The sequence below is a fragment of the Eurytemora carolleeae genome, unplaced genomic scaffold (genome assembly GCF_000591075.1).
Source record: "Eurytemora carolleeae unplaced genomic scaffold, Eaff_2.0 scaffold209, whole genome shotgun sequence".
Taxonomy (NCBI): Eukaryota; Metazoa; Arthropoda; class Copepoda; order Calanoida; family Temoridae; genus Eurytemora; species Eurytemora carolleeae.
The window spans coordinates 310,480-330,971 of record NW_019397113.1 but is presented as its reverse complement, the minus strand read 5'-3'; the positions used below and the strand labels follow the sequence as shown (position 1 = coordinate 330,971).

At 31.8% G+C, this 20,492-nt stretch overlaps 1 protein-coding gene across 2 annotated transcripts; it reads left to right on the top strand.

Annotated features, from left to right (window-relative positions):
• The first annotated feature begins 6,424 nt into the window (after positions 1–6,424).
• On the top strand, positions 6,425–19,919 carry LOC111711956 (facilitated trehalose transporter Tret1). 2 transcript variants are annotated; one of them, XM_023486444.1, is made up of 17 exons: positions 6,425–6,476; positions 8,148–8,213; positions 9,167–9,288; positions 10,067–10,123; positions 10,410–10,453; positions 10,655–10,776; positions 11,033–11,068; positions 11,360–11,444; positions 11,816–11,891; positions 11,948–11,990; positions 12,411–12,472; positions 14,259–14,357; positions 14,655–14,725; positions 15,684–15,720; positions 16,835–16,962; positions 19,346–19,437; positions 19,804–19,919. In XM_023486444.1, exons 1-17 carry the CDS (start codon positions 6,445–6,447, stop codon positions 19,868–19,870), a joined length of 1,239 nt encoding a protein of 412 aa, XP_023342212.1. In that variant the 5' UTR covers positions 6,425–6,444; the 3' UTR covers positions 19,871–19,919. The 2 variants fall into 2 exon arrangements, with proteins under 2 accessions (XP_023342212.1, XP_023342213.1); XM_023486445.1 differs by lacking the exon at positions 6,425–6,476 and adding an exon at positions 8,503–8,546.
• Positions 19,920–20,492: the final 573 nt, after the last annotated feature.

Below are 20,492 nucleotides of genomic sequence, written 5' to 3'. Positions count from 1 at the left end.
GAGCAATACTCAGGCAAGGATTTGATTACTAATTTTTATGGATATTTGTCGGCCTGTGGGATTTAACGTTAACGGTGACAGTTGTTGATTTTGAATGCCTTATATAACCTTTAATAATAAGAACCTTTCCTTAGATGTTAACATTTAACATTTAATTAGATTTAGATTTAATATTTAATCTAATGAAATGTGCTTTATATCTAAATTTAGAATATATACAAATAAATAAGCATTCAAAATCAACAGCTGCAACTGTTAGGGCAGATTATCCAGGCCAAATATTTTGGGGGAACAGAATAAGAAACTTATTTTAACGGAAATTTCTAAGAAGTTATCAGAACTTGATCAATAAATTTACTGATTATTGTGGGTCTCTGAGGGAGGGGAGGAAGGCCAACCACGTCAAACCACCTCGAAATCCTCGTCCTTTCAATATTATTTTTTTTAAGTGTCTAATCCTTCCGGATAAAACTATTTTTAAAGAATCGGGCCACTTTAGGGCATAAATGAAATATCAAATTTTTATAAATTGAAAAAAAAATTTCAATTGAATTAAAGATTTAAAGTTTAATGTCTTTAAAAATGTTTACCTTTTTTATGCGCATTTTCAGATATTTCTGGTGTAGAATGCCGCAAATAATTCCAAGTTTATAGAATTTCAATCTTTTTTGTTAACTTAAGTGAAAACCATAGAATTTTTCCAGGTGGTTCCATGGGAAAATTATAGGCAGAGGTATGCCGAATATTTTGCTATTTTTTTCATATCATGTAGGTTAGCCATGACGGAGGCAGAAGAGATTTAAGTTTTATCTAAATAAAGTTTGACATCATTTTCATGGGTTTGAAGATTCTAACATGATATAATCATTGCAATACTTTAGTCCATCCATATTTTATGCCCTAACATGGCCAGATTTAAAAAAAATAGTTTTATCTTCAATAATTGGAAACTTTTTAACACAGAATAATCGAAGGACGAGGATTCCGAGGTGGTTCGGACGAAAAAATGAGGAGAATGTGGTTCGGACTAGAGATTGATGTGGTTGGCCTTCCTCCCCTCTCTGAGGTTCCCTTCTTTTATGCACTGCCCTAACAAAATCTTTTTTCTTTGCATCCTGATTGCTGAAAAAAATGATAAATTTACAAACCATCTGTAAAATTTATATTTTTAAAAAAAATGTTATTGACAATTAAGCTGTCTGAAAATACAAAATACAAGACAACCTCAGAAAGATTAAAATCAGCTATTTCATTCTGACTTAAGAAATTGGTTGTACTTCTAAAAAGTTGAATTTTCAATGTAAATAGCCTGAGGCCGAATTTAAAGTATTTGAGCGGCAGCTTAAATTTAAGCCGCAGCTCAAATATGGTTGGTTTCACTTAAAATTGTATTCAATGTCTCAAGATATAATCCGGCGCTCAATTGAAACCGGTTTTTGGTGGATTTAAGACTTGACTCAAATTCATTAAATTCGGACACTTTTTAGTGAATTTACTCAGAAATATGAGGAGAATATCTCAAGATAAATCTTGGGAATTGTTTCCAGGAAATTCCCAGGAATGGGTTCTGAAGAACTTAACCCTAGAATTTCCCAAGAATTTCTCCAAATATTTCCTGGTTACTCTCCAGAATTGGTGACACAAAATTCTCTGGAATTGGTCACAAGAAATTCTCCGGCAGTGTTTACAACAAATTCTCCAGCCGTGGCTAAACCCCTGTGAATATCCAGTATGAATCCAACAATTTTCTCTATGAGAATCTTTCTCCCGAAATTCTCGAAAATTTTTCCAAATTATGTTTACATTTTCATCAGATTTTCCAGCTAGTGACCCGGTCCCAAGAGTTTCCTGAAACCAATTCCCAGGAATTTACAGGCTTTTGGAAATGAAAGATTCCTGGGAGGATTTTCCGCAAAATTGTTACCAGGGATAGTGAGTTGAAATCAGTGAATTGATTATCGTCTTCTAACATTTTTTTTACAATGATTTCGTGACTTTGGTAACAAAAATGTGCCCATATCTTGCAACTGTAAACATTGTCCCATATTGCCAAAAAATACTCTTTACCATCTATTTTTCTTCTGAAGTTACAACATTTTTGGTCACCAGATTGTCAATCTCTTTAGCTGCCAAATTTCACAGTTTAAACAAAAGGAAGGTTAGGTTACCAAATTGTAAGGTTACAAAATCGGTAGGTTACCAAATTGTTAGGTTACCAAATTGTTAGGTTACCAAATTGTTAGGTTACCAAATTGCAAGGTTACTGAATTGGTAGGTTACCAAATTGTTAGGTTACCGAAGTGTTAGGCTACCGAATTGTAAGGTTACTGAATTGGTAGGTTACCAAATTGTTAGGTTACCAAATTGTTAGGATACCAAATTGTTATATTACGGGATTGTGAGGTTACCAAATTGTTAGGTTACTAAATTGGTAGGTTACCAAATTGTGAGGTTACCGAATTGTTAGGTTACCAAATTGCAAGGTTACTGAATTGGTAGGTTACCAAATTGTTAGGTTACCTAATTGTTAGGTTACCAACTTGTTAGGTTACCAACTTGTTAGGTTACCGAATTGTTAGGTTACCAAATTGTTAAGTTACCAAATTGTTAAGTTACCACATTGTTAGTATAGACTTGAAAAAAAAGTGAAGGTAAAAGGCCATGATTGAATGGAATAACGAAACATGTTTGTACACAAAACTATAATTATAAGTTAGCTATATAAACTGATGATTGAATGATCAACTCACCTTTATTGAACATGACATTCGCCTTTAATGGGGAATGTATATTCCATGGAACTTCTCCTATCTGATGCTTTATCAGTATATACTGGGTATGGGAAATCTAATATGGCCAAACCTGCTCCTTTCTTTCCTGGCCGTAATATCCCTTTATTCCCCTTGTCTGCTCTCGTCCTGACCTGGCTGTACCGAATTAAAGCTCAACTTGATAAGGGTTAAATACCCTTTGAAGGTTGAGAGATAACCGGCTAACCGGCCAGCCTTATCAGACTAGAAACATATCTCCCGGAGGGGCAGTAACCGTAAATTGTAATGTATCTATTATATCTGTGAACTATGCTTGGTTCACATTAGGTTACCAAATTGTTAGGTAACCAAATTGTTAGGTAACCAAATTTTTACGTTCCCGACTTATTAGGTTACCAAGTTGTTAGGTTACCAAGTTGTTAGGTTACCAAGTTGTTAGGTTACCAAGTTGTTAGAACTTAATAAAAAAAACTGAGAATATTGAATTCAAGGGGAAAGATCTTACTTCATATAAAAATCTTGTTAGGTTATCTAATATCTTTGTTACCAATTTTTTAGGTTAGTATGTTGTTAGAACTTAATAAAAAAACCTGAGAATATTGAATTCAAGGGGAAAGATCTTACTTCTTGCTACCAATTTGTTAGGTTACTGAATTGTTAGGTTTCCAAGTTGTTAGAATTAAAAAAAAAACTGAGAATATTGATTTTAAGCTGAAAGACCTTACTTCATATGAAAATCTTGATGCATAGAGAGACCTAGATCGAAATTAAAGTCTCATCCTTTATGGGTAACCCTGTATCCGTCTTTCATTTAATTCTTCATTGTTATAATCTAGGCATAACACCTTAGGTAAGAATATCATGACTAACACCTTCTCCCGCTTTCTTCCCCTCCCCCCTCCCCCTTCTCTCCTCTCGCCAGCACAAAGTACACGGTGACTGTAGTGAGATATTGCCAACCTGATAGTATTTAGAATATAAAGTGATTTAAAATCATTGTTTTACGACTTTTGTTCAAAAAACTTTTTTTGTATTAAGACGGAAAGGTTTTTTTTTAAAGAATTGCCAAATAGAAATTTTTATATTTAGCAGTCCCAAGACAATTTAAAAAAAACGTTTTTTGGTGCTTAAAATAAAAACTTTTTTTAAGGTTAGCGAAAATCGCCACAAATACGATTTGAAAGTTTCTTGTTTATTGCGACATTCTGTCTTGGTCTAAAATAATGAGTATTAAAAAGAGTAAATTTTTTACATAAGTCTAGACACAGTTCAGCATGAACATTTTAAATTACTTTGTTGTTTTCTTTGTGTTAAAAACATTTCAGAGAAAAAGTTTCAATTTGCATAAAAATAAAATATATTTATTGCTAATCATGGAAAAAACGTTGTCAAACGATGATTGGAGGATTAAAGACGGTTTTATATTATATTTAAACTGAGGATCGAATTGTTTAAGTTTAATACAAATCTTTTAGCGGAAAGGTTCTACAGGACCTAAGTTAAAGTACCTTGTTTAAGAAATACAGGTCGTTATTCAAATATCATTTTTTCTGGGTAATTATAAAATAATGAAATAATATATATACGTGCGTCTAACGTAAAGTAATTATTTTCAAGATTGAAAGCTTTAAAGGGAGAGACCGGCTATGTAACATATTTTAACTGAGAATGCAGTATTTAGAGTGAAACTTTAGGATTCATTTCATACCTAAATGAGAAATTTTACGGTGTACAATTCTTAATTACGAGCCTAAAGCTGAAGTGCCCGGCGTTGTCCATGGAATTTCAAAAACATCGTAAAAAAGTTTGAATTTTAAAGACTTTTTTTGTTGTTGCCAATATTACCTCTGGGTCCTGGAAATTTCTGAGACCATCTTTCTTAATTCCAGAAATTTTTAAAACTGTTTTTCCCAAATTGTTTCTGGATTATCCACGGGTTATAACAATTTTTTTACCCAATTTGGTTCTACCGTTTGGCCAGCTATAGCTAACATATAAATATATATATGTTTATATAATTATGAAAATGACCATGCAGTTTCTGAAAATTCCCAGACATCTTGATCATATACATCCACATACATGCTTAAAGTCAAAAAGAACTTATAAAAATCTGAAGCTGGAAACAAATGATATGTTTTTTTAATTGTTCTCAATTTCGCTAATACAAACATAACCAAGGTAGAGCGGATAAATTCATCTTCGTTTAACCTTTTTACTATAAATATAGATAAAGTATCTTTTATTTTGAAAATTGAGTGATAAGAGTTACAAAATATTTAAAAATCTACAGCGACAATTCTAATTAAAAGATCTAAAAAACGCTTTTTGGTTATGACAGCACTTTCAATCAATTCCTAAAACAGATTTCAGGAAAATCCAACATTTTTTAGTGTTATATGATGCATTTTCGTGAATCAAAATGTTTAGGTTTTTTCCTTAGATTTATAACAATACAGACAGAACACTAGATGTCGTCTTTTCAAGGTTAAGGGGGTTTTCGTTCACAATAACCCTTAGGCAGAATGACAAAGGAGTTACGCGCATGCTGCGTTGAATGATAAGATAGAGAGAGAGCATGCGCCGCCTAACTCCTTTGGGCTTTTGCCTCAGGGTTATTGTGAACGAAAAACGCTAAATCTTGAAAAGACGACATCTAGTGTTCTATCTGTATTGCTGATTAATCTATGTTTAATCTGTCGTTGAACCAATCAACTCTAATACAAAAACTCTGCGCAGTCCCTTTCGGTTTAATCTTCTGATGCAATTCCGGAAAAAGAAGAGTTAAATGTTGCCAGTCTAGGCTTTTCAAGATTTTATCTTGATGCAAACACTTCGTTTTGCATTTTACTACAAGAGCCCGTTTCATTAATTTCAATGATTTTTTACTGTTGCATCGCCCACACAGATTCTATAGTCTCTATAGTCTAATGCCAAGGTATGTATACAAATGGTACGGGGCAGGGTTTCTTTGATTGTTACGTATTAGAACTGGTATGGTTTTATCAAAACAATAACAAAGATTGTAAACAAAAAACGGCCGGGGCCGCGTGTACGAAGGCTGGGCTTGTTGTTTATTTAACTTAAACCGGTTCCAATCCCTTACCTTTAATTTACATACCTTGGTCTAAACTAACCACCAGATTCTAACCATTGTTCTCCATGGCGCCGTGACAAACTCCTGAATGACAAACTCCGGAATGACAAACTCCTGAAAGACAAACTCCGGAAAATACAAACTCCTGAAAGACAAACTCCTGACGAGACAAACTCCTGACGAGACAAACTCCTGAAGAGACAAACTCCTGAAAATAAAAAATTCTGAAATACAAACTCCAAAATATCAAATTTGAAAAAAATGTTTCACGTCCAGAAATATTTTGGAAACAACTCTAAAAAAAATTGTCCTTGAAGCTTATTTTTAGGTATAATGCCTAAATGTCTTTTTCCCTTTATGACCCGTTTTTTATAATTCTTAATTTTGCTAAGATTGGCAATTTCATGTCTGTAATATCATACATGATATTTTCTCTCTAATATAATCACATTGTTTAAAGATTACCAAAAACCTCCTTTGCAGACTAAAAAGTGAAAATGCCTTATTTGACTTTTTGATGTAAAGTTTTTAACAAAGATTATTTAAATTTAGACTGGGAGTCATGGATATATTTACATGACTGAGGATCAGTCTACATGGTATTTAAGGTAACATTTAGTTTTATCACTTCATCTTTATGTAAAGGACCTGAGTCCTCGCCACAAACTCTTGTTTTTAAATCTTTATATCTTTGAAACCTCATTTTGTAGACCTCTGATGTTTCAAACTATGAATTCTGTTTGATCAAATATTCTAAGTTTGAAATATCAAAGGTTTATTTCATCAAGTTGCAAATATATAGGAACTAAAAAATTTAAGTTTGTGACTAGAACTCAGTTCCTTTCATGTTATAAAAAAAGCCTTTCAATCATATTTTTTCTATTGTACCTTATTGTCGGTGGATGGGTTTGAAATGAAGAAAGTATAAAAAAACTCTCTCAGTTTTAACTTTTAAGATTGTTGTACTATAGACAAAAGCGTTATTGAATTCAAATTAAAGAAACCAAACGCATATGGCCAGGGTAAGCATTTAGCAGGGATAGGAATTGATGAAGCAAAACATTGGTTTATATTTAACGCCGACATTATTCTTGTTTAGGAATCTGATCTACTAAACATTTCGACCTTAAAGAAATTTGATGTAAAATATTTGTTTTCAATTTTGTTTAATGCAATTAAATAAACTATGATCTGTAATGTGAAAATATTTGATTATAAAATTCACACAATGTGTAGGCTTTAGAGTTTAGGCCTTAAAGAAGATGCGTACGAGTAGGGATTCAGTTTAGAATTCAGTAGGGATTCAGTTTAGAATTCAGTAGGGGTTCAGTTTAGAATTCAGTAGGGGTTCAGTTTAGAAATCAGTAGGGATTCAGTTTAGAATTCAGTAGGGATTGAGTTTAGAATTCAGTAGGGGTTCAGTTAATGAGTAGGGATTCAGTTTAGAAATGAGTAGGGATTCAGTTTAGAATTCAGTAGGGATTCAGTTTATAATTCAGTAGGGATTCAGTTTAGAAATGAGTAGGGATTCAGTTTAGAATTCAGTAGGGATTCAGTTTAGAAATCAGTAGGGATTCAGTTTAGAATTCAGTAGGGATTCAGTTTAGAATTCAGTAGGGGTTCAGTTTAGAATTCAGTAGGGGTTCAGTTTAGAATTCAGTATGGGTTCAGTTTAGAATTCAGTAGGGGTTCAGTTTAGAATTCAGTAGGGGTTCAGTTTAGAATTCAGTAGGGATTCAGTTTAGAATTCAGTAGGGATTCAGTTTAGAATTCAGTAGGGATTCAGTTTAGAATTCAGTAGGGTTCAGGTTAAAAATGTTTGGTTCAGCTGTTAGAAATAAGGGGTTCAGGTTTTATTGAATTATTTTTTAGATCAGAGTCCACGTGGATCAATTTCTTTGAAATCAGATTTCTTTTATCAAAACGTATAAATCTAAATTCATAGCACCGACATAAAGCGTAAAAGAGAAAAAGAGAAACATTTTTGTTTGGTTGTTCACTTTGTGATCGAAAGTCACAGCTCACTGAAACGAGGACTGATTCAGTAAATCCCAGAAACTGTAGAATAGAAAGACGACATTATAGCAATGCTGAAGTGCATTTGTTGTCGTTATAAAGCAAAAATTTTGAAAATCTTTTTCTATACGAAATGGGTCTGTTTATTAGACTATTTAAAGTCAATCAGAACTTGAGTTTGAAAGTCGACTTCCTAATCCAGAATTTGATGGTTATCACTGTATGAAAAATCACCGTGCCATTAATGCATAACTCTGGTTTAGTTTAAATGTGCTGGTTGTATTGGCTGGCGCACTGGTTAGTAGTCCTTGTAGTGAATGGTTAGGAAGGTAAAATATTTTATCAAATCTCTAATAATATTTTACCGTTTTTCTCTATTTTCTTTTATTTTCATTTTCCACAGTGTTCCAAAGGTTGGAAGGTCCCACGATAAAATCCTTGGAATTTTGTCAATTACTTCTTCAAAAGTAAAGATTCAACCCAGCTTTTTGAATTATTCAAATGTACATGTCTATGGCTAAAAAATGGAACAAGTGAGTAAGTGAGGTAGCATCATATGCAAAGACGCTGCGACACTTTAAAGTTGACCCAGTCATCAACATTGATGCATCATTTTAGATCAGTCTGAATATATGGGTTTCTGGCCTTATTTTCAATAAATAGTTAAGTATAAAAAACTAACTATTGTTACACAAATAAACTAAATATAGAATAAATTAATCAGTATAGAATAAATTAGTCAGTTTTTACAAAAATTATTTAATTTTCAAGCACATTAATGATTTATCAAATAAATTAATTAATTATTAAACAAATTAATTAGTTATCAAACAAATAATTAATTATTAAAAAATAAATTAATTATCAAACAAATTAACTAATTATCAAACAAATTGATTAATTATTAAACGAATTAATTAATTATTAAACGAAATTATTAATTATTAAACAAATTAATTGATTATCAAATAAATAAATTAATTATTAAGCAAATTAATTAATTATCAAAGAAATTAACTAATTATCAAACAAATTAACTAATTATCAAACATATTAATTAATTGTTAAACAAATTAATTAATTATTAAACAAATTAATTAATTATCAAACAAATTAACTAATTATCAAATAAATTATTAATTAATTATTAAACAAATTAATTAATTATCAAACAAATTAACTAATTATCAAACAAATTAACTAATTATCAAATAAATTATTAATTAGTTATTAAACGAATTAATTAATTAATCATCAAAATAATCCAACCAATTTTCTGCAGGAAGCGAAGTTTAATGGTGATGCATGTCCTACAGATCGTGTCATGTATTATCATGTTTTTTGGACATACCTACCCTATAGTACTAGCAGGCTGGTTGTTCAATGGGTTCTCTGCAGGCTTTGGTAAGAGGTCTGGGGAGATTCAAGTTGGCAAAATTTACAAAATTAGTTTTTAGTATTTCATTGGTTTAATAATGAACTAATCCATGCCAAATTATATTTCAACTGTTTAAAGACGGATCTTTTAACCCTATAAAGGCAGGGGGGTCCGAATCTATGTAAAGCATGGGGGGGGGTGTTTTTCGCCCCCCTAGCAAAAAAAAACTTAAAAATTAGGTATAGGGTTGAATCATAGCCCAATTTTTTATGGACAGCTCAATAAAAAAAATTATACTGATAACTTTAATAGTTTGGGTGCTAGGGAGGGCGGAAAAAAATGCCTTGAAAAAAGGTCAAAAAAAGGAAAAAATATTTTTTTGTTGTTTTAAACAAATATTAAAGTGTAATTAAAGTGTGACACATGTCTATACATGAATTTTTCAATTGCTTTTTAAAAAAATAGTTTCCAGATCTGTAGCTTTAGTCACAAAAAAGTTATGGGCTATTTTAGATTTTTTTCTCAAAGACCGGACTTTTTTCCGCCCTGTACCCTACTCTAAAAACAAAAATCCCTTCAAATTACTATTCACTAAAAGTCACAAAAGTTCACGGTTATAGTGACAAAATCAGAGTGCTAGGACAAAAAACTACAGGGCCCCCCCAGCCTGTTTAGGGTTATTTATTCATTTTGAAGAATTTTCGTTCGATCTTACTGAAGATTTTTTTACACTTATTAGAGAGAAAAAAACATAAAGGGATGGAACTATAATTAACAAATTATTCCCTTTATTAATATATTTAGGTGTCATGCTGCCATATACTCTAACAAGTGAAATATCAACCATTAAACTCAGAGGAGGTAGTTTATTGAAAACTGTGAATATTCACACTCATCTAAGGTTGCATAAAAATCGATAAAAATTTTGCGAATTATCTTGATTTAAAACTGAAAACATTTCACATTTTGGGTTGAACGAACATTCTAATTAATCTATCGTTCAAAAAAATTAACAAAATTCTGACTGAAGGACTGAAAAAAAACGAATAAAATGGATAGTTAACGTACGAAGAACATACAAAGGGAAAAATGATGAAAGGGTCAATTTCTACCTTTATTGTGAGTTATTTATTCTTTGATTTTTCAGTTCTCGGAAATTTGAACAATCTTTGCCAAAGCTATGGAAACCTGGTAAAATATTTTTTATCCTAACTCTCTAATACTTATATAACAATATAATTTTTTATCCTAATTCTCCAATATATATTTAACAATATCATTTTTTATCCTAACTCTCTAATATTTATATAACAATATATAAAATAATGTATTTAATATGCAAGAGTTGAAATTAGGATGGTTGCTTATTGAATCAAGTATTTGTTTGTTTAGTTAGTTTACGGGATAAACATGATAATACCTCCGCAATACTTGGTATTTACCGGTATTACTCTTTCTCTTCTCTTCCTAGTATTATCTCCTCTAATCGCTTATTCTCCACATTGGTTAGTCAGGTCTCTTAATTTTACATTTATAATAAAACAGGACATTCGTATATTGTTGCCTATACCCGGCCAAACGGCTGGACCGATTGATCTGAATTTTTTTTGTGGACACTCATTGGTGGCGGGGGTGTCATAGGCTAAAATATGAAATTTTTCTTTTTCAAAAAAAATTTTTTTCAAATTTTTTTTATTCCACGGGCAACGCCTGGCCCTTCAGCTAGTATTTTATTCATTCACTTTTCAATAAATTGAAAAACATTTTCAGAAAGGGAAAAAGGAATGAAGCAGAAAATATGCTCAGGTATTTTATTGTACTTTTTCCAACTTTTTAAAGCCAAATGCTCATTAAAAAGAATTAGACCTCTAATTTGGGAAGTCAGGATTCTAAGGTTGCAAAAATCTAATTTTCGACAAATGTTTAATGTTATAAATTCAGAAAATTAAGACATTTTAAAAAAAATCAAATAAAAACGTAACTTGAATGCAACAATTGACACTTTTTAAAGACACCATTGAACACAAAATTCATTTCTAAAAAATATTTTTTTTAAATTTAAGTCGCATTTAAAAAATTGATGAAATAGCATTGTAGGGTGTTGAGGGGAGCTGAATATAGCGGAATAAATCAGGAGATAAAGGAAGTTTTATCAGTTACTGATATTAACGTCAATAATAAGGTGAAAAGCAATCTTTTCAAAAAAATTGGTTTTAGGCTTTTAAATAAATAACTAAAATGCGAATTTGCAAACTTATATATTTAAATACTATAAACCTTCTGTAAGTTTGGAGGAGGGAGGCTCTAAAAATGCTTTGATTATGCATTTCTACCTCAATGCTTTTATTGACAATAATAAAAGATTTATTTCACCCCANCCTCCCCCCTCCCAGCTATGTCTCAACGCCTTTTTCGGGTTAAGTACCACGAATTCTGAACTTTTAATATCTATATCTTTGGAACACGATGGCGTAAACATTTCATTTCAAACTATGCATTATATCAGATCAAGTAGTACAATTCGCAAATATATAAGAATTCCTGTATTTTTAGTCTTGTATGGCGCGCTGGAAATCTCGACAGTTTCTTATTCCTTTAGGAATTCTGCTAATTATGTTTGGATCAATTGGTAAGAGCTGAAAAATTAACTCAACTAATTTTATATTTTTTACTTTTCTTTATTAGGACTCTGCGGCCGAAGTGCACCTATTACACACTATGGACCAAGGAAAATACTTTTCAATGATTTCTAAGAAAGATTAATTTCAATATTGACGTTTGACAGTTAAATGTAATAATAAAAGAAAAAACGTCGAAACGCCAGAAATGATGGAGCCGAGATTTTTCCAAAGTTTATATTGGTCAAAATTTGAAAATAATCATAAAAAAAATCTTGATTTGTCAAATATTTTAGAAAGCAAGCCTCCATCGAAAATATGAAAATACATGAAATTTTATATTGTTCGGCTGTTTAAAATTGAAAGGAATAACTTAATTACCGTTTTATTAAAGAATAACATTTCTGGGGGTAAAATGGGAGTCGAAGCCTATTTATGATAAAAGTTCACTTTAGAAAATATTCGCTTGAAAATAATCTTTGGAATGTACAATTTTTATCTTTTTATTTATTGAGCAAAGTGATTTTTAGTATGTTTGCTGATTTTGGATTCACTATTTCATATCAAATAATCTTGCTTTTTATTCCAATAGGTGAGTGTAACATTTAACCAATGATTATAGTTAAAATTTTATAGTTGGAAGTAAAGCTAGTATTTATTGTACAGTTGGATATACTGCTAGTGTTTTATTGTATAGTTGTATATACTGCTAGTGATTTATTGTATAGTTGGATATACTGCTAGTGTTTTATTGTATAGTTGGATATACAGCTAGTGTTTTATTGTATAGTTGGATATACTGCTAGTGTTTTATTGTATAGTTGGATATACTGCTAGTGTTTTATTGTATAGTTGGATATACTGCTAGTGATTTATTGTATAGTTGGATATACTGCTAATGATTTATTGTATAGTTGGATATAATGCTAGTGTTTTATTGTATAGTTTGATATACTGCTAGTGATTTATTGTATAGTTGGATATACTGCTAGTGTTTTATTGTATGGTTGGAAATAAAGCTAGTGTTTTATTGTATACTTGGACATACACCTAGTATTTTTTTGTATAGTTGGATATACAGCTAGTGTTTTATTGTATAATTGGGTATATACAGCTAAAGTGTTTTATTGTATAGTTGGAACTAGAGCTAGTGTTATTGTATAGTTGAGTATTCATATATTGTTAACTAGCCTTAGAGGGCGCTTCGCGCCCATCTTCTAAATTAATTGTGAACATGTTCTCTTTGTGTGCATAGTAAAACGGAACAAAAATAATTCGCAGAATTTCATAAAAAATTTCGTGGATTTTCAAAATTTAAAAAAATTTAATGGAGATCGAATTTTGATGTAGACAAATATTTAAAATTTCAATCATTCATAAACCTTCCCTGGGGTCCCTAGATGTCACGCAAAAAATTTGGGCCCGATCGGTTCAGCCGTTTTGACGTTTATTGGATACAAACAGACAGACAGACAAACAAACAAACACCAAGACAAGCCAAATTTATATATAGAAGTTGAATATACACCTAGTGTTTTATTGTATAAATTTTATTGTATAGTTGGATAAACAGCTATTTTTTATTTTATAGTTGGAAATAAAGCTGGTGTTTATTGAATAGATTGGATATACAGCTAGTACTTTATAGTAAAGTTGAATATATAGCTAAAGTGTTTAATTGTATAGTTGGATATATAGCTACTTTTTATTGTACATTTGGATTTACAGCTAGTGTTTTATTGTATAGTTGGATAGTTGGAAATATAGCTAGTGCTTTATTGTATAATTGGTTATACTAGTGTTTTATTGTATAGTTGGATATACTGCTAGTGTTTTATTGCGTAGTTGGATATACAGCTAGAGTTTTATGGTAAAGTTGATTATACAGCTAGTGTTTTATTGTATGGTTGGAAATAAAGTTAGTGTTTTATTGTAAAATTGGATATACTGCTAGTGTTTTATTGTATAATTGGATATACAGCTAGTGTTTTATTGTAAAATTGAATATAAAGTTAGATATAAAGCTTATGATTTATTACTCAGGGACTGCAGTTGGATATACAGCTAGTGTTTTATTGTATAGTTGGATATACTGCTAGTGATTTATTGTATAGTTGGATATACAGCTAGTGATTTATTGTATAGTTGGATATACTGCTAGTGATTTATTGTATGGTTGGATATACTGCTAGTGTTTTATTGTATAGTTGGATATACAGCTAGGGTTTTTTTTTGTATAATTGGATATACAGCTCAGGTTTTATTGTATAATTGGATATGCAGCTAAGGTTTTACTGTATAATTGGATATACAGCTAGGGTTTTTTGTTGTATAATTTGATGAAAATTTAGATATTAAGCTATTGATTTATTACTCAGGGACTGCAGTTGGATATACAGCTAGTGTGTTTATTGCTAAAAAACTAAAAATAAAAATGCAATTTACTATGTCAGCTTGTATCATGATAGTGGCTGCAGGTAAAACATTATTGGAATATTTTTAATTGTCTTGCTTATTTTGATTTCAATTCATTAGAGCTTTCACAAAACTTTAGAATCATCCTTTGTGATTTCAATCAAATCTATTAAACTACTTCAAATAAGAAACATAAGATAAAATAAGAAAATATGTTATGCTTAGTCTTATTTCTAAGACGGCAACAATGTTATTATTAAGGCCCGGAACTGAGAGTTCTTGTGGGGGGGCACATGAATCTTTTGCCCCTTAACCCCCTCCCTCATTACAGTCCTAAAAAGTATCTAAATAATTTGCAGGGTTGATCTCATTAGCCTATTATCTAAAGGAGAATTCTAGAGAGGAGGAACACCGCAAGCTTTCTTCTCAGGTAGTCTCCCAAGATCTAGTTGAGGAGGGGGGAAGGGAAGGCAAGCCGCACCCGTTTAGCCTCCTTCCCGCATTTTACTCACAAACAGTGACTTGCGGCAACGCGCACACCCGTAGCGCTTTCTTAGCCGCACCCATACATCTTCCGGCAAAATGTCTTTTGAATGCTAATTGAAGAGGAGTCAGCGTTAATTTAAGATTTTAAAGACGTCATGACATCAATAAGAACCTAAACATAGTAATCATAATCTTTTTTTGATAATATAAGTAAACATTATGGCTTACTGGGTCAATAGTTCTTAAATTTTTGTTGAAAAATTGGGATTTATTGCGATTTCCTAAAATGTAATATTTTGTACATGGCTGCTGATGTTGATCTTCTCTAAAAATGTTTTTTGACGGTAAGGAGAAATTCAATCTTTACCAAAAATGTTTTGCGTGTCATTTGGTTTCAAATGATCTAAAACCAGATAATTGGACGCAAATTGCACGCAACACTATGTTAATTCTGGTAAAAATTAAATTTCTCTCTTCCTACCAAAACATTTTTAGAGAAGAATAACATCAGCCGATATGTACAAAATATTATATTCTATAAATGGGTGCGGCTAAGGAAGCGCTATGGGTGAGCGCATTGCCGCTAGTCTATGTTTGTGAGTAAATTGCGTGATGGAGGCTATTCAAGTGCGGCTTGCCTTCCCCCTCTCCAGACTGCTTTGAAAACTTTAGAGTTATAAAGCAATTGGACATAGTTTTAGTTTTCAGAAGTAATCAGTAAAAATGTTTTCCATGATTGCTGTCTGAATTTTCTAAATATTTAATATTTATTTATTTCATAATCGCATAGATAAAATTTTTGATTGGTACAATTATACTAACACATAAATTCTAAAGAGCAAATATAAAAATAATTAAAAATTTAATTCAAATAATTCAAAATTTAATTCAAATAATTTTAGTTATTCTTTTCATTTGGCGTGTTTGCTTTGACATTAGGTAAGAGTAAACTAATTATAATGTATATACATTTACATCTTAAGTATACAATACAAATGTCCTAATAGGATATGGTGCTAGGTATGAATATAATTAATAAAATAAATATTCTACTAGGGGTACTAGGGGGTATGGTGCTAGGTATGGATATGATGAATAATGAATGCCCTACTAGGATATGGTGCTGGGTATGAATATATTGAATAGGATAAATGTTCTACTAGGATATGGTGCTAGGTATGAATATAATGAATAATGAATGCCCTACTAGGATATGGTGCTGGGTATGAATATAATGAACATAATAAATGTCCTTCTAGGATATGGTGCTGGGTATGAATATATTGAATAGGAAAAATGTCCTACTAGGATATGGTGCTGGATATGAATATAATGAAAAATGAATGTCCTACTAGGATATGGTGCTGGGTATGAATATAATGAATAATGAATGACATATTAGAATATGTTGGTGGGTATGACTATAACGAGTAATAAATGTCCTACTGGGATATGGTGCTGGGTATGAATATAATGAAAAATCAATGTCCTACTAGGATATGGTGCTGGGTATAAATATAATTAATAATGAATGTCCTACTAGCATATGGTGCTGGGTATGAATATAATGAATGGCATATTAAAATATGTTGGTGGGCATGACTATAACGAGTAATAAATGTCCTACTAGGTTATGGTGCTGGGTATAAATATAATGAATAATGAATGTCCTACTAGCATATGGTGCTGGGTATGAATATAATGAATAATGAATGTCCTACTAGGTTATGGTGCTGGGTATAAATATAATTAATAATGAATGTCCTACTAGCATATGGTGCTGGGTATGAATTCAATGAATAATGAATGACATATTAGAATATGTTGGTGGGTATGACTATAACGAGTAATAAATGTCCTACTAGGATATGGTGCTGAGGATGAATATAATGAATAATAAATGTCCTACTAGGATATGGTGCTGGGTATGAATATAATGAATAATGAATGTTCTACTAGGATATGGTGCTGGGTATGACTATGATGAATAATGAATGTCCTACTAGGATATGGTGCTGGGTATGAATATGATGAATAATGAATGACCTACTAGGATATGGTGCAGGGTATGGTAGTATTACCTATACTGCTATTGGAGAACTGCTGTCCCCCGAGGATAAGAGTTTAGGAAGTGCTATAGTTGTGTCTACTAGAATGATAGTAACTACTGCTGCTCTTAAGGTATAAATACAAGTACTTCATTCAGTTAAGGTGAAAAATAAAAAAAATGCTAAAGTAACCGTTCACTTATTGGGGTAATTTGAGGGTAAACTAAATAGCCTATTAGATATTCATTGGTATTATTGTCTTACTTTTTAAAGAAAAAGCCGAATTATCATTCAGAATTCCAGCGCAAAGGTATGCTACCTTTGTGGCGGAAGACGATCCCTGTGTTTTAGTTAGAACAGAACACGGTGGAGAGATCTAAGCAATTCAGCTGATTCAGTAGTTTTTCATGAGCTTGATAAATTTTTTTAAGTTAGTTAATGAACTATAGACGTCGAACTTTGTGGTTATTTTAGCGAAGCTAAATTGGTGACCCCGAGTAACGTAACTGTTTTTTCCATTATAGAAATTATTAAGCTACATGCTCAAGTGATAATGCCTAAAAAATCTGTGAAAATGTTTTGGCCCTAGCTGAGTGCTCCTCTCTGGACCTTCTGAAAACTGTGTCTGTCAAAGCTCCTGAGTTTTGGTCTGATTCCACTGCAGAGGCCTGGTTCATTCAAACCAAATCACAGTTTGCTCTGAAGGGAGTGACCACAAGTTCTAAGAAGTTCTACTATTTTGTTTCATCCTTCAACCAAGAGATTTCAAACCAGGTTCTAGATCTCATTAAATCTCCTTTCTTTGACGAACCACATAAAGCCCTAAAGAGACGGACGGAAATTGCTTAAAAAGAAATTTAAAATATGGAACACGTTCTTTTTACCAGTAACGAGTTCTAAGTCGCATATTAAATCAGGAATGTCCAGGGGCCTAGGAGAGGGGGGCCAGGAGATTTGTTGAAAAATACCTCGGATTCTTGATTTTGGAGGCAGTACTTTAAAAGCTTTCATTCTCTTTTTGAAAATCATTTTGAAAATTTCTTTTTTCTTTCTTCAAAGTACACAAACCTACAAAGCAGTTTAACTAATGTAGAATCAATTACGAGGTTTAAAGTGACTGCAGACATAATTTCAATTCTGATTCACAACAATATACCATTCATAGCTTTATCTGATCAAGTATTGCATTACATATCCGTGTTTCCCATTTTGAAAACTGAGTATTTTCAGTTGTGGTTTCTCTACAAAAGTGACTAATGCATTTCAATTGCATCTACAGAAACGATGGAGAAATAAAGACTTTAAAGGTATATCGGACACGCCACTCTACAAATGGGGGTTCACTTGAAATTATGCATGTATTCCATTTAAGTATAATTACATTACATATCATATGGAAAACAATGCACAGTATAAAAAATCTCACTTTTGCCCCCAAGTAAAAAGTTTCATTAAAAAAGCTTTCATCAATACTGCCTTCAGTGTAAATATAGATTTGATATTATTATTTATGTAATAAATCCTATGAAAATATAGATATTTTTCAAGAAGCGTTTCCATATCTATTTTTCACCCCTTGAAGCTTACACCACAGTATTAAGAGAAAGTGTTTGATGAGTCTACTTAAGAAAATTACATAAATGATTTATTAACACTTGGGATGGAACCGTTCTCGACACTAAGAACACAAAGAGCGGAATGGAACAGAACGTGGATGGAACGATTGGAAAAAGAACGAACGAGAACGGAACGAAACGTGGATGGAACGATTGGAAAAAGAACGAACGAGAATGGAACGGAACGTGGATGGAACGGTTGGAAAAATAACGCACGAGAACGGAACGATCTAAATGGAGGCCCTCCTTTTATAACGGAACGGAACGATTTAGAAAAAAGTTGGAGCCCTATTTGACCGTTTGATACGTTTTCCCAACTTTCCCAGGAATCCCAGGGATTTATTGAAGAGTTGGAATCTGGGAACCGGGTTGTCTGAGAGAGGAAGTCGTCTTTATATACACATGTAAATCAAAAGTTTTTATATTTTATTATAAAATGGCTGACACATGATCTCATTGAAGTATGATAATTTTAAATTTTATTGGGCTTTTGTTATGGAAAAAATGTTAAATAGTGTCTATGCAAAGTAAAACTAATACCAATGAATAGCTAATAAGCTAATTAGTTTACCATAAAATTACCAAAACAAGTGAACGATCCCTTTAAGAACTATTTATTTTCATTTTAAACAAGTACAATAATTTCATGTGACACACGTTACTTCATTCAATTGACAAATGTTTTTTTTAAGTTGAACACATCAAAAAGTTTGACCATTCTATCTCACAAAGTGTTTTAACTTCATGATGAAAACCTAATTATAACTGTAATAGTACAGCCATTTTTTTTTGGTCTGGAGACTGAAATGTGGTACACTTACATGTCAATAGTCTAACTTATCAAGGCCCACTCATTTTTGATTAAGAAAAGTGGAAAAAATGTAAAAAAAACTTATTTAGGTGTATCCATATGTTCTTGGGGTCATCGGTTATCCAATTTTGTTCCTTGGTCATGCCACTGTCATCTTGCTAACAACAATTTTTGTGTTCAAGTAAGTAAAGTTGTATATGCCTGTATATGCCTGTATATGCCTGTATATGCCTGTATATGCCTGACACTAGTCATCAATCTCATTTTCCTTTGACTGGATTTAAGTATCCTCTACAGTGATATCCAGAAAACAGCAGAATAGGAAGACGACATTAAAGCAATACGGACTTTTTACCGCCCTGTACCTAACCCTATGTATTAAACAAAGCAAAAAAAATACAAAGAAATCCTTTAAATTTTTATGGTGATAGTGTCCAAAAATGACAGGTTCAGGATATAAAAGTTTTGCCCTCTACGACAATGTGTTGAAAAGATACAAGGATTAGAAAATCAGAGTTTGTGATTAATACTCAATTCCCTTTCTCAGGTTTCTCCCAGATACGGATGACAAGAGTATGTCGCAGATTCAAGCTTTGTACAAGAAGAAACAATAGAGACTCATCTACAATTGTTAAACCATGAATAAATTCTATTTATATTAAATCCAATATTTATTATTTTATTGTGTTTGTTTGCAGTTTGGAAATTCTTTTTTGTTCGTTCAGACAAATATTTTGTGAATATCCAATCAACGGGTTCATATTTACAGTGTAATCTAAACACTGCAGAGAATCATAGACCATATCATGATTCATTCAATAAATAATTTATTATTATTCGATGCATATATGAACCGTGTATAAGAAATCTGAATTTTTCAGAAGTTCAAAGTCTTGTGGGAAATTGCGCAAATTTACAATGATTTGATCTCGAATTCCAGCGTTCCCAACTTAGAACGCGTTTAACGTTCTCTTCAAGCGATTTCAGTTCGTTCCACGTTCGTTCTTTGTATAATCGTTCCAATAATTTTAAGAACGCGTTCTTTGTGTTCGTTCTTTATTCAGAACAATGGGATCGTTCTTGATAATTCCGTTTGTTCTCGTGAAAGAACTATCGATACCCAGGTACAACGCCCAGTCCTATATTCACTGTGATAATTAACAGATAGATTTTAAATTTGAGATCACAGACTAGATATACACAGACTGCTTATAAGCTCTCACAGGATAGGCTAAG